Source organism: Cyprinus carpio, chromosome A8 (genome assembly GCF_018340385.1).
Source record: "Cyprinus carpio isolate SPL01 chromosome A8, ASM1834038v1, whole genome shotgun sequence".
Lineage (NCBI taxonomy): Eukaryota > Metazoa > Chordata > Actinopteri > Cypriniformes > Cyprinidae > Cyprinus > Cyprinus carpio.
In genome coordinates this window covers 3,471,721-3,486,377 of record NC_056579.1, presented here as the reverse complement: position 1 = coordinate 3,486,377, position 14,657 = coordinate 3,471,721, and the positions used below count along the sequence as shown (strand labels likewise).

At 33.7% G+C, this 14,657-nt stretch overlaps 1 protein-coding gene across 1 annotated transcript in view; it reads left to right on the top strand.

The window, feature by feature from the left end:
* Positions 1–456: 456 nt before the first annotated feature.
* Positions 457–14,657, top strand: part of LOC109059412 — a 37,894-nt gene continuing 23,693 nt past the window's right edge. The window contains exons 1-2 of the mRNA XM_042761646.1: positions 457–907; positions 11,957–12,051. Of these exons, the coding sequence (XP_042617580.1) occupies positions 11,991–12,051 (61 nt within the window). The 5' untranslated portion in view covers positions 457–907; positions 11,957–11,990. The remainder of the gene's footprint in view (positions 908–11,956; positions 12,052–14,657) is intronic.

The following is a 14,657-nucleotide window of genomic DNA, read 5'->3' as shown; positions in this document are numbered from 1 at the left end:
TTTATTTATTTATTTAGTTGCTTTATATTGAAGTCTATATTATGTTATTTCCAACAGTATAAAATAAAAACATGATACATACTAACATCAGTTCGTAAAAACAAAACATACCTGTATATTTCAACTATTACAATAAACAAAACAATTCTACACAATTGCAAAAACATTTATAATTGTTGTTCTAATAATAATATACAAATTTTAATAATAATTTTAATAATAAAAATTAGCTGTGCTGTTAATAAAACTATATAATATAATAATACTTATATTCAAAACTATATATAGATATATATATATATATATATAAAAATATTAAAAAAAAAACAAAAAACTGTTCCAAAAACAATGACAAGTGGCAAAACTTTTTTCCTCTTTTACCTCTTACAATCAGGAGAGAGAGAGAGAGAGAGAGAGAGAGAGAGAGAGAGAGAGAGAGAGAGAGAGAGAGAGAGAGGGAGGTGTGTTTAGGCGTGTTTCACACTGTCTGTGTTTGTAACGCGAAGCAATCATGTGAGTATGCGCACAATCTCCTCTGGACTGAGCCTGAGAGAGTGAAGAGACCTTCAGTTTGGAGCAGAATCTGAATGGACGCCAAACAACAGCACAGTTTAACGCAGTCGACAGGTTTAACGTGCGAACAAACCCATGGGACTCACGGTTTCCGCGCTGGAATCAAACCTGCTCGCTTTTCTGACCATCAGAGCACGGGAAGTTTTACAGAGCCGCTGGATGCACAGCAGCGCTGACTAGAGTTGGGCTTTTGGTTTCTTATTAAACCTTTTCAAGCGATCTCTAAAGTACTTTTAAAAATATTTGGGGGGAATATATCTTGTAACTTTCAAGTGGATGAAAAACCTTAAAGCCATCGCCTTCACACACATCATCAGTCAAGTGCCTCAAAAAGGTAAAAGACACACACACGCATGCATATATAAGTAGACATATTGCAATCGTTTGCGCCAGCAGATGTTATTGTCAGCATACATAATTCATAAATCAGAGCTGCCATTCATATGTTCGAGCTTTCTGTTTGAATTATGATGTCTGTGTCTTGCATGCAACATCTCAAGATGCATGTTCAGCTGCGGGTTTTGTTCTCCATGGCTTTATTTCTGTTTAAAGGTGTGTTTTCTGGGGTGCACGTGAGGTCCAGTGTTTCTCATGAGAACAATGACCAGCACACAGTCTCTGTGACCAGAGCTGGACATGCTGGATATCAGCCCTGTCCAATACTGACACCTCATTCAGAGTACTTCATTAAACTGCACGAGAGTACGCTTAAACTTAACATCAATCTACTGCACTGGATGAATACTTCTTTTTTGATATTTTATTGTAGGCTATTAGTTGTAATACTATTATATTTAAAGGGGTACTTTGGCTATTCAAGTGGCTTACATATAAAATAAATATAGAATACTGTTTAAATATTTGTAGAAGTAAAGAGAAATTATTAGGGTAAAAGGTAATTCTAATATTTGTGTCCTATTTCTAAAATAATCTATTTGTTTACCTATTTATATATCCTTTATTTATTTATTTAATTAGACTCTTGGTTTCACATGGTTGTCAACATCTAAAACATTAACACTATATTCTGTATTATATTTAATATAAATATATTATATATGTAATATCCAAAATATTATTTATTTTTAGTTTTTTTTTATTGAACTCTTTGTTTTATGTGGTTGTCAACATCTAAAAAAAATACAATATTCTACATTTATATTTAATATATACATATATAAATGGTTCAACATCTGAAAAAAATAAATCTCTAAAATAAAGTAAAAAAAATTGTTACTCTTATTTATTCATTTATTAAACAAACTTCTGGTTTCACCTGAACAATACAAATCTCAACAATACACACACACACACACACTAAATTACAAGTTACAACACACACACACACTATTATACATCATTACCTCATATAACCTATATATTATTTAACGTATCATATTGTGATGTTAATTGTCAACAATCATTTACACAAAAAAACATTAAATATAAACCAATACCTCATATAACCTATATGTTATTTAACACTTGCATATATTTAAGCTGTGTGGCCTTCTAGTCTAATATTGATGCAGTGGATATGCTTTAATGGCCTTATATGCAATCTTATCATGTTTTGTCATAGTTTCTAGCACCTGATTGGCCATATGTATGTCAAAAGATAAGAGAGCTGTATTTCAGAAAGAGACAGGGACCTGAGCTGTGTGAATATGAATATCTTTACAGTTACTGTTTGCCAAACATACACTAGCAGAAGCTAACTAAAGCAGTTTAACCAGTCGCGCTTGGATTAGTTTGTGGTATACATTGGTCACTGGATCATGCCTAACAATGACAAAATGAATGGCTTAACCTGAACTAGAGTGAGCGGTGAGGGTCAAACCTCATGAGCTTTACTGACTCACCTTCTGCTCTTGGTCTCGTGCTCTCATACACTGTTTAAGCAGATATTATTTACCCACATTTGACAGAGTGTTGTGATGATACACACAGCTGCTGTAAGAGCAAAGGTTGCAATGATAACGAATGTCATCGTGGTTATACCTTTAAGCATTTTATTGTTCAATTTCGGTCTGACTTGCACCCATTAATCAGCGCTAGTGCAGCAAACCACCTGCTTCTTCTCGAGATAATAACAATTATCACTATAGAGTGCAACATTGTCCACTTTTTCAGCAGCTTTCTTACGGAAGTATTTTTCCTACAGGGATTTTAAAAGGTCCTGTTAAAGGAACGGCCTCACCAAAAAAACGAATAAAAAACCCAAAAAATAAAAAATCACCCAAAATCCTCCTCACCCTCGGGCCATCCAAGATTTAGATGAGTTTGTTTCTTCATTAAAACAGATTTGGAGAAATGTAGCATTGCATCAGTGTCTCAGCAGTGGATGCTCTGCAGTGAATGGGTGAAGTCAAAAAAAAAAAAAAAACAAACAATAAAAACATCACAATAATCCACAAGTAATCCACAGCACTCCAGTGCATCAGCTAATGTCTTGAGAAGTGAAAAGCTGCTTGGTTGTAAGAAACAAATCTATCATTAAGACGTTTTTACTTCTAATCATCGTTTCCTGGCTAAAATACATGTCCATAATCCATAATAATGCTTTATCCAGTGGAAAAAGTCACACATGTGTTATATTTGTTATATATCTCAGCCTGTTAGTTTAGCTCTGGGACTGTTACTGTTACAGGTACTGTTTACCTGTAAACAGTGTTTGATCTGTGCATATTTCTGATCTCCTGATTCAGACAAGATGGCTTTTTCACCATAGAAAGCAACTTTATGAATAGAGGACTTAGATTTTAGCATATTAAAAATGCCGTAATGATGGATTCAGTCATAATAATAATCTTAGGGAGATTACATGATTTGATTACCTCAGTTCAGTGTGTTTTATGGATGTGGGTGGCACAAATGTCTTGTCACGTTCACTGATTGGTTGATATTTCTCTGCAGAATCATGGGTAATGTAGTTTTTCACCGGGAGCCCTGCTGTTAAACACAATTATTAATTAATTATGGCTTCAACAAAAGCGAGTAATAACCTCATAGCTCATAGTGGTTCTGTCCTTGAAGGTTTGTAACATTCAAAATCAATTCCCTTATGGAGAAAATGAATGGGATTTTTACTTTGAGATCTTCTATTACCGTTGCTCATACTTAGGGACTTGGGCCAGTATGCATGGAATATTTAGAATACCCTAGCAACAACCTTGCGACCATATAGTAACATTGAAACGATTTTAACAAGTGCATAGCAACCAAGATTCATGGCCAAACACTACTTTATGATTGCATTACATAATGTGCTCATTTTTAGATCTACTTGCTTTAGTCATAGTTTTTGAATTTTATCACGAAAATGTCCTTTAAATTTAGTCAGCGTATCAATGTTTGTTATTTTCATGCAGAATAATTCAATTTCTTTTTTTTTTTTTTTTAAAGCAATTTTTATATCTTGCAGTGTTAATTCTTTATAGAAGCCCATTTCTGCCATGGGATAAAAAAGTAAAAAGGTAACGTTTTCATTTCACAATTCTGACTTTTTTTTTTTACTTTTCTCAGAATTGTGAGATGTAAACTTGCAATTGAGAGTTATAAAATCAGTTTCTGAAGAAAACAATGTCCGGTTGCAATTTTGACATTTTCTTACAATTGCAAGTTTATATCTCACAAGTCTGAAATGCAAGATGTAAACTTGCAATTGCAAGAAAAAACTCATAAAAAAGTCACAAAAAACTAACAATTACCTATTCATCTTTTATAAACAATCTTCAAAAAATCTTCCATATTTCCATCATACTTACATCATACAAACTTTCATAATGAATAAACTTGCATGATGCATGCTTTACATCGTGTTCTCTTCACAATAATTGAACTTTATTAAGTAGTTTACTTTTAGTTCAGATTTTATCAGACCAGGCATTTGGAACTAAAAGCAAAAACATGAATTTGAAGGAGATTATGTTTGTTAGTGCTTCTGCGATCTGTAAATGGAGCTATTGTGTGTGGGCTCAGGGTAATACAAATCATGTCTTGTTCATGCATGGCAAAGTCACACGACCAGGTTTGAAGGTTTTACCTCACAGATCTACCTGGGTGGTGGTAGTTTCATTGCATTTTAGCATCTACATGATCTGCACTGGAGGGAAATCAAAGCCACTTGAGTATTTGGCAGCAGGGCTCCCATGGGTGTTTAATAGACACATCATGTCATCAGGTTATATTTCCTGACTTATTTCACGCCATGTTCTTGCCAAGATGCTTCTTAAGACTTCCTGCGATCCCAGATGTTGTGCTTCACTGCCATCGGCTGGTCTGCACATGTCGACATCATCATTACTGTTCGGTCTGGTTTCTGTTAGCCATGATTATCGTGATAATAAGTGGTATATGAGTATCTCAGTGGCAGTACAGATCAGGATAAACCTTCCCTAAGGACTGCTAATACGAGAAATGTGGTACAAATGGGAAAATGATCTAATGAGCCCTTATTACTGATTAGAAAGTGGTGTTTATCCAGGTGCAGAATGATGTTTCACTGTGCAAAGCTTTATGAAAGCAGGAATCTCAATGGAGCCTGATATTGTGGCCTAAAGGAAGTAATAGAATTTGAGAGAAACTCCAATTTAAGTCATTTTGAAATTATCAGCGGCATTGCAAAATCTACTTTGTATTTGATTTTATGGTGTTTTTTGAGTAAATGTTGTGTTCTGAAGAAAATATATTTGGTTTGCATGTGTTGTTATTGTTAACTATAACTAAAGCTATAACAATTCTTCATTGAAATAAAGCTGAAATAAAAAAAAAATTTAATAAAAAAACTTAAATGAAAATTGTACTACTAAAAATCGTTTTTATTCATTGAAATGAAGCTGAAATTAAGAAAATATATAACTATTCGGTAAAATTGAATGAAAAGTTAATAAATTTGAAATGTTGCAAAAATTATAGAAATAAACTAAGTTGAAGTACTAAAACTGAAATAAAAATAAATGAAAGTTAAACAGAACTAATAATACAATTAAATAAAACCAATAAAAATTACAAAACCACATAACAAAATTACTACAAAAATTAAAATATTGCATTTTTTTTTATAAATGCTTCAATAGTATTTATAATAAATAGTAGTAAAATAGCACTGTTGCCCATTGAAAATACACCTTCCATTGTATTCTATTGGGGCTTGCTAAAGTGTTGCTAGGGTATATTGCAAACCACTTATGAAGTAATTGACTATCTATCCTCGGCTTTTCATGTACAGCTCTGTCAGTGTATCTAATTCTGTAATGGGATGGCCTGTTATATTGTAATCCCTCCAGAAAAACGCAGATTTTTTTTGGGATTGTTGCGGGCAAAAATCCTTGATTTTGTGGCACGTTTTCAAAAAATCGGATGGATAGCGGGATCTTTTTGCAAGTTTATGCTGTTGCGGGAACTTGCAAAAAAACTGCAGTTTGATGAAAAGAGAAAAAAAAAGTGATTCCCCTAGGCTACTACCTTAATGTAAAGTCATTTCTTATTACTTCCTATGATAGCAAGCATACTAAAATCACAGAATTATTTAAGTTCTCTTTCTGTTTTTATTTCAGACCTTATTAACACATGGCTCAAACTTACAAAACATTGAGTCAAACAAGTTTCTGTAGCTTTACAAAAGGAATATTCAGTCTGTAAAAAATGGTATAAATAAAATATAAAAAAAAATATAAAATAAAATGTGTGCTTGCTGTTTTAACAGAGGTAGCTATACAAAATCTTCTGTTAAATTATTGCTTCCCGTTCACAAAGTGCAATCTCTTACTGCAACGTAAATTAATTTTTAAATTAAAATTATTAATTCACCGTAAATTATTTACAGCATGGTTTCACCCTGGTTTCACCAGCTGGGTTGCGGATGATGTTGGTTTCACGGTCCGTGGGAATTACGTCACTTCATAAGGTTTTTGTCCCATGGCAAATTGGGGAAAATGGGCACTTTACAGGGTGAAGCAACATTTTTCACTTTCTGCTAAGAATCATATTTAAAAAAATGCGACCTCCACATTGATTGGCTGATTATGCATTAAATCACGCGATCGCATAATCGCGTTTTTATTGGCTAATTATTCATTAAATCACACTGTCGAATAATTGTGCACTTATCATTTACATAATGTCTCCTTTACATTAATAGTATGATTTTTCTACGCTAATAATAATCAATTTCTCTCCTTTACTGTCATAATATTCTGTTTCTTAGTTATTGGTGTGATATTTCCACCGTCAACATTCACCCACCCCTAGAAATGCCATCATAATGCCACAGGGAGATTGCTGGCTTACTGTTCTTCCTCTGACCCGGGTCATTCTGCTTGGCCCGTGCTGGAGCCCTGTGGCAGCCTGGATCATCCAGGATTAGCATAATACAGCTGCTAATCAGACTGTGTCTGCGGCTCACTGTCCACACTATTCACTCCGGCAAAGAGCAGGTGTACACTGATTTACCTTTCATCTACCTGTTTCCAGAGCTCACATGAGCTGCTCTCATGGGCCTCAGTGATGTTTGCATGATTCCCATGCAGAAGCTTGAACCTCATTTTTTAATAAACAAAATTTATAAAAATGTGTTTATGTGACACTTGCATATGAGAAAAAGTAAACAACAGTAAATAAACAATTAGAAATAAATAAAAACATGACAGCTGTGTCCAAAAAGTGTTCAAACTGCCATCTGATTCTAACATTATTAGAAAGACAGTTTAGGAAAAAAGTAAATAAATAAATTAAAGTGCAATTAGACTTCAAGGATTACACTATATTCTGTTACTTCATCTCAGAAAAAGTTTTCAACATGCACTACTTTTGATAGACAGAAATGCATGTTTTGATTATTTTGATAATCATTTTAATTTATTTTAATTTGTAGTAATTTTGTTATGTGATTTGTTATTTATTATTAAATGTATATTAATTTCGTTATGCTTTTGTTTTTTTTTTTCTAAATAGTTTTGATTTATTTTTATTTCAATTTAAGTTTTATTTCTGCTTCAAACTTCAACCTATTTCAGGTAGTTGAAATATTTCAACATTTTCAACATTAAGAGCTTTAGCGGGAGGTGCATGTGTGCTTCTTAATGCACTTGTGTACTGAACAGGTGTTATCCTCACCGGATGAGTAAACCACCTCATTTGACATTTGATTCCTGATCAAGTAGATTCAAACTTCTGCTTTCTGATGACCGGTTGACCCTTTAATACACTAAAGCGTGTTCAGGGCATCACCTGCAGAAATATACACCCAACACAAACACCTTTGTCAGAGTACCTTATGGTGAGAACAACTCGAACACATTGCTCCTAATGAGATCAAAATGGCAAGTTGCCCAGCAAACAGCTTGAACTGGAGTACTTACATCTACAGTGTTATTGGTAATTAAATTGAAGACATGGCAGATTGATCAGGTCAAAAAAGTTGATCATAGAGCTTTTACCTGCATGTCAAATGAAACATCAGTGGTATATTTATATTGCATGGAGATATATTAATGGAGATGGTCGCTAGTAACTGTGTCATATTACTTGATTCATTATAATTGAGGCTGTGAACTATCAAAGCAGATCAGCCTGAAACTTGTGCCAACTAGATTGTCTGTTATCAGCTAAAGCCATCCCAGTGGACACACTTAGGTCAATAACAGATGGTACATGTCTTAACATGTCTTAACAAAACTTCAAGTGGCAATGTGGTTGTTTTGGCTTTGGATGGTGTGCTGAAGACGTTTTATTAAGCGCCCCTGCCAGTCAAGGCCAAGATCAAAGATCAGACGGTTTGCAGAACATGTCCCATCATGCCCTGGGAGCCGTTCTTCACCATCTTAAACATCTGTTTTGGGGGCTTCACCTCTCGAAGATGTTGTAAAAGTTCATTTTGAGAGAAGTTCATGTTGGCTTATCATTTGCAGTTATGTCATTATCTCAAAATATTCACTACTGTTCAAACCTTTTGGCGTCTGTAGGATTTATTTATTTTGAAAAAAAATAATGCTTTTATTCAGTGTGGATGCATTAAAGTGATCAAATGTGACAGTAAAGACATTTATAATGTTACAAATGATGGCTTATGAAAATTCTAAAGTTTAGGGTGGTTTTGGGGTTGTTTTGAAAGAACTTGCACTTATTTGATCAAAAATACAGTAAAAAAAAAAAATTAAAAATATTACAATTTAAAATAGCTGTTTTCAATATGAATATATTTTAAAATGTAATTTATTTCTGTGATTAAATCAGAATTTTCAGGATCATTACTCCAGTTTTCAGTGTCACATGATCTTCAAATATGCTGATTTGCAACCAAACAAAAATAAATATCTACTTATATTTGATTTTGTATTAAATCTAAACAAATAGAACAAATTATTTCATATAATTTACTCTCAAGATCACAAAACCCCACCAAGTCCTTAAAATATTGTTTCAGTCTCACCACAGAGCACAAATTCTTGACTTTTGTTGCAAAGTTTAATACTTTTGGCCAGATTAGGACACACCTGGAGTCTTGTAGGGCAGAAAGTCTCTTTCAGACACGCAAGCTTTGCTCTCTGTCTGTCTTTCACTGCTTGCACTCCTCTCTCTGAAAGACACTTTCACAAGGAGGCCTTGTTCAACAGCTTGACTGGTAAGAGACTCCACGCAGAGGCACACAATGCCCTGCCCTCATCTGGCACCTCTCAAGGCCGGTTTCAAAATCAGTTCATGCAGCCCAAAACCTGTTTGAGCCTTTTATACAGGCAAATAAAGCACTGACTCCAGAGCAGAGGCTTCATAACCTTCTTTGACATGACTGTAGCCATGGGATTGTGACTTTTGGATCTCTTAAAAATAAAGGTTACAAAGAGGTTTTTTTTGCAGCGAATGTCATAGAAGAACCATTTTTGGTTCCCTAAAAACCTTTCAGTGAACAGTTCTTAAAAGAACCATTTTTTTTTCTTAGTGTGAAGAACATTTAAATAATCTAAAGAACGCTTTTCACTAAAGAACCTTTTGAGGCATGTAAAGGCTCTATGGATGTTAAAGTTTCTCAAAGCCTATAAAAAAAGTGTGTTCATACGACTTTAGCAAAGCTGTACCCTGTATAAACTAAACATTTTTTGCTAGTCACTTTCAAACAGTTTATTTACAGTATGACTTCACTTATGCAGTATTTCCTACACCAATTTGTTGATAAGTGCCGTTGTTGGGATAGGAAAGAATATTTTGGTAGGAACAAAATAAACACTTGCCTTTTTGAAAAGGATATTTTTTTTAGACACCAAATGCATTTTTACACTTACAAAATTCCAAACAGAAAATATTGATGTGGAAACAGTAGAAGTATGTGGTTTATTTCATACCTGTGGTTGTTCTGAGACTGTTCAGCCAATAACTTTCCACTGCGTTGTGGAAATCTGTCTTGTGATTTGGGCTGGAAAGAATGGAGATGAGGGATTTATATTCCCCTGGCGGCAAAATTTGACTAGTTTGATGAGGCAGAGCTAATGTACCCACAAAATCTGGTACCTTTACCATTATGTACCTCCGGTTTTTGTTGTGTTCTCTTTCATAAATGTGTGCAGAAAGACAAACCAAGCAAAATGCATTTGGATGCTTTGCGCATGGCTTCTTAAAATATCTTCCCCCTCCAACTTGAGCTTTAATTAACTTAAAGTAATAAGCTGGTATTAGTGGCTTTGAATGTTCGACGTGGGAGATGGGTTGTTGGGGGGATTTTGCTTCTCTCAGGTGCTCAATCATACGAGTGGATGTTTGCCAGCTCTGTATTAAACAACCTCTGCTTTCATTTCCAGGCACTTTGTGGGGAAACTCCTCCACAATACTGGAGAGAAATATTGAAGAGAGAGGAGAGCTGATTATTGTAAACCGCGGGGTGTGTTTCACCCACTTTCTGGGTCACTGTCGGGTTTTGTTTGAGATATCAAGGAGATTTCCTGATGGTTGACGGTTGTTTTCAAATGAAACATTCAGAACCACTATTTTAGTAGGTAACATGTTTTTAACTGAAAACAAAACAAACAAACAAACAAATCATGATTACTATTGCTCATGCACTAAAAAAGATTTTCTTGTTTTCTTTGTATTTATTTATTTACTAATTTCTATTGCTCATGCACCACCAAGTATTGCATTAATGTGCATTAATTTTTTGCATGGGCAAACAGCACTCATATTTTACATAGAAAAGGAGCAGGTCAATCAAAGATGAGATCAGGGTTATTATAGTTAACTAAAACTAAAATGAAAACAATAAAAAAAATGCATTTTTTGTTTAAATAAAATAAACATTAATGAATATATATATATAGATATATATATATATATATATATATATATATATATATATATATATATATATATATATATATATATTACATTTATACATATGATTTTTATATAATATAATAAAAATTATATTTAAAAATGCATTTTATTTCAGCTATTTGCAGCATTTCTTATTTTCATTTGTTTAACTTGATGTACTAAAATAACTAAAAATAAAACAGAAGTAAAAATGAATAAACTATATAGACATATTTTAAAACGCTAATGAAAATGACAAAAAATTAAAATTATGTTTTTATTTATTTTATTTGAAAAATAAAGATTAAAAATAGTTCAGGACAGAATATCTAAAAATGAAAACTGATTTGAAATATAAATGTGTGTGTGTGTGTGTGTGTGTGTATATGTGTGTATGTGTGTGTGTATGTGTGTGTGTGTGTGTATATGTGTGTGTGTGTGTGTGTATGTGTGTGTGTGTGTGTGTGTTTCATTACACTTACCAAAACAACAAAAGCATTCAAATGTTCCTGCAGAGGAGTGAAAAGGTAGAAATTAAAATTAGGCATAAAATAATGTCATTCATGTGAATATCAGCTGAAGACAAGTAGTAGGTAACCTGACTCAAAGGAAGACACGAAGCATGCCTTTGTACAGTTTTTCTGTAATTAAGGGATGATACAAGACTTTTTCACCTTACAAATGGCTATCGAAAGCAGAAGTGTTACGAAATGCTCCATGGTTTGTGAGAAAGTGTGACATGCTTTTTGGAGGCATTATTATTATTGGAATTAGCACCCCAAAATTTGAAACACAAATTGGAGTTCATTCAGCAAATATGATGCATGCCAGAGTTATCTAATTTGTGAACAAATCGTTCTTTTGCGTGATTGTGGTGAAATATGACCCTGACATGTTCTTTAAAGTCTCATGAGATTATCCTAATAAGGAAATGTGCAAGTATTAAATGATAATGTGAGATATGTGTAATGGATTAAGTCTGTAAAGAACATAACACTCTGAACCGGGAAATATTCCTCATGTTGTCTTATCTTAGACAGAGAGTCCTCAGAACTGACTTATGTGTGTGTTTGTGTTTCAGGTGGGGTGTGTGTGATGGTATGTGAGTGTTTACCATGGTACAGAAGAAACTCTGGCTTCTGAATGTCACCGTCGCGGCTGCCCTCTCTTTACTGCGTAAGTACTTCTGCCTAAAATCACAGTGACCCCACAAAGTATTTGGACCCTTCATTCACTTTATTCACTCTGTGTGAATGTCATTGCATTAGAGCAGGTGTCTGTATCTGCATGTCTCAAATGCTGCACCTCTTCACTAACTTTGGACTTTTGGTGACCTTTTTATTAAATGTTTTGCATTTAATGTATGTTTGTGCTTTTTTGAATTTTTTTTTTCTATATTTCGTTTAATTTTAGCACTTCAACCTAATCTTATTTTATGTCGGTGATTTGCCAAAACAACATTTCTAAATTAAATTGAAGTTCATTTCATTTTCATCAGTTAATTATATTATATTTAATTTTCTTTGCAACCATAAGCAAGCTATATTGTGCATTAATTCACATGTTTTGGAAAAAAAAAAATCACTGAGAGCCATTGTGACACTGAGAGACATTGCCACTTCTTGTCTTATATGAAAACAAAAGAATAACTGGGTTGAAGGTCAGACTATTAGGCTATTATTAAATATTGATTTAAAACATGAATTATGTCCACAACATTATATACACTTTAAAAACAAAATTATATCTCAAAAGTTAAAATACACACCACATACTCTTCCACACTAAAAAAAAGTTTTAGATATAACCTTTTTTCTCTCCCCATTACAACACTGAATTTTTCCAAAAACATTACCACAATATCACACACACCATCTGTTATCCGTCCTTTTGTGTCTGTTTTTTCTCTCTCATGAATCTTCTGCTGGTGTTTATAGAGATAACCATAATATCACAGCACACAAGGTGGGTTTAGTTCAGCCTGTTTACTCGCAGACCACGTTGGTGCTGGGGTTAATTCCTATTCATTAACGTACAGACAGTCCTCTATGTTCCTTATGCTACACAACCTATCCTGGGACAAGTGAGAGCATTTGTGATGTTTGAGCTGGTATTTAGGAGCAAAGACCCCAAACATTTGGGGGGGAAAGGGATCAAATCCTCCCTGATAAAAATGAAATCCGCAAATCTGGATTTAGATCGGTCTGGGGTCAGTCTTAGGGGTGGCTGGCCATGTGTGCTCCTCAGGGGGTCTCGGGGCAGAGGGAGGGTGGGAAGGTTGTGGTTCTGTCAGCAATCGTCGTTTTTGAGAGATTATCCCTAATCGCAGACTAGACGAGATGCATGGGGCCGCTCCGGCACAAGAGGTGCAAAATTTCCCCAATGGGTTTGAAACTTGTGAATTTCAGAGTCTACAGACTCTCACAGCTTAGTGTGGAATCTCACAAATATTCAATGCCCAGGCAATATTTCACCCCTAAGAAAACAGAAGTATTTTTATACCATAATTATTATTTTTTTTTTTACATTAAATTAAATAAAAATTTGCTTTTATTTTATTCATTCATTCATTCATTTATTCTCTAAACTCTCATTAACTCTCATTAAAAAAACTCATTCTCTTTTTTGTAATTTGACAAATATAAATATATATATATATATGTATATACATATACATATACATATACATATACATATATTTGTAAAGCCCTAAGTATATATTATGGGAGTAGTTGTACTTAAGTTTAATGAACAGGATAATTTATTACTGAATTAAGATAACGAAAATTTGATTTTGTCATTTATTTTCTTCTGAAAAATGATTTTATTATATTATTAATTTTGTTTTTATTTATATAATATATTATATATTATATTATAATTATATATATATATATATATATATATATATATATATATATATATATATATATATATATATATATATATGTATGTTTTATATATATAGTTTTTTTTTTATGTAATATCAACCCGTTTTTTTTTTTTTCGGGAGAGAAAGTGTCACATAAATACTTCTTTTGTCTGTCCTTTTGAGGACTGCTGGGAGAGAAAGTGTCACAGACAGAGGCGTCCATCATATTAACATGCTGTATGTTCATTTACATGCATGTCATCTCTTTGGCACCCTGCCCCCCTTAATCTGGATTTGCATTCGCCCCATTTAGTGTGTGTTTTTGTGACATCACCCTCCTGCTTCTCTTTTGTGTCTTGTTTTTCTCGTCCCTGTATGTATCCTATCATACCTCTGTAACTTTCTCCAGGACATCAGAACTGCTGGTTTTATCATTAAGTACACAGTGTACAGGAAGTACTTTCCTCCAATGACAAATATTAGTGTTTTATACCGTGTGCAAACAGAAATCGCATGTCGGATGACAAATGCTGTGTGTTTGTTATTTGTTCCTCGTGATGTATTGTTTTTCTGCTGACTGTTTTGAGAACTAAATGAATTACCTTCTAAACTGCATTACTTTGTCAAAATAAGTACCTTGTCATATGAGTGTAGCACTCCCTGCTGAAAAAAGTCTAGATCAGCACTAACCAGCAGAAATCCATCTTATACAAAACTAAATCAAAATAAATACATCTTGATCAACTCAACAAGACCAGCACTAACCAGCATCTGGACCAAATCTAAACCAGAATAAATTTGTTTGGACAACTCTAAACCATCACTAACTAGCATAAAACAGCCCAGCACTAACCTGCATACATCCATCTGGACTAGCTCTAAATTAATATAATCTGTGTGGAGCTGTTTG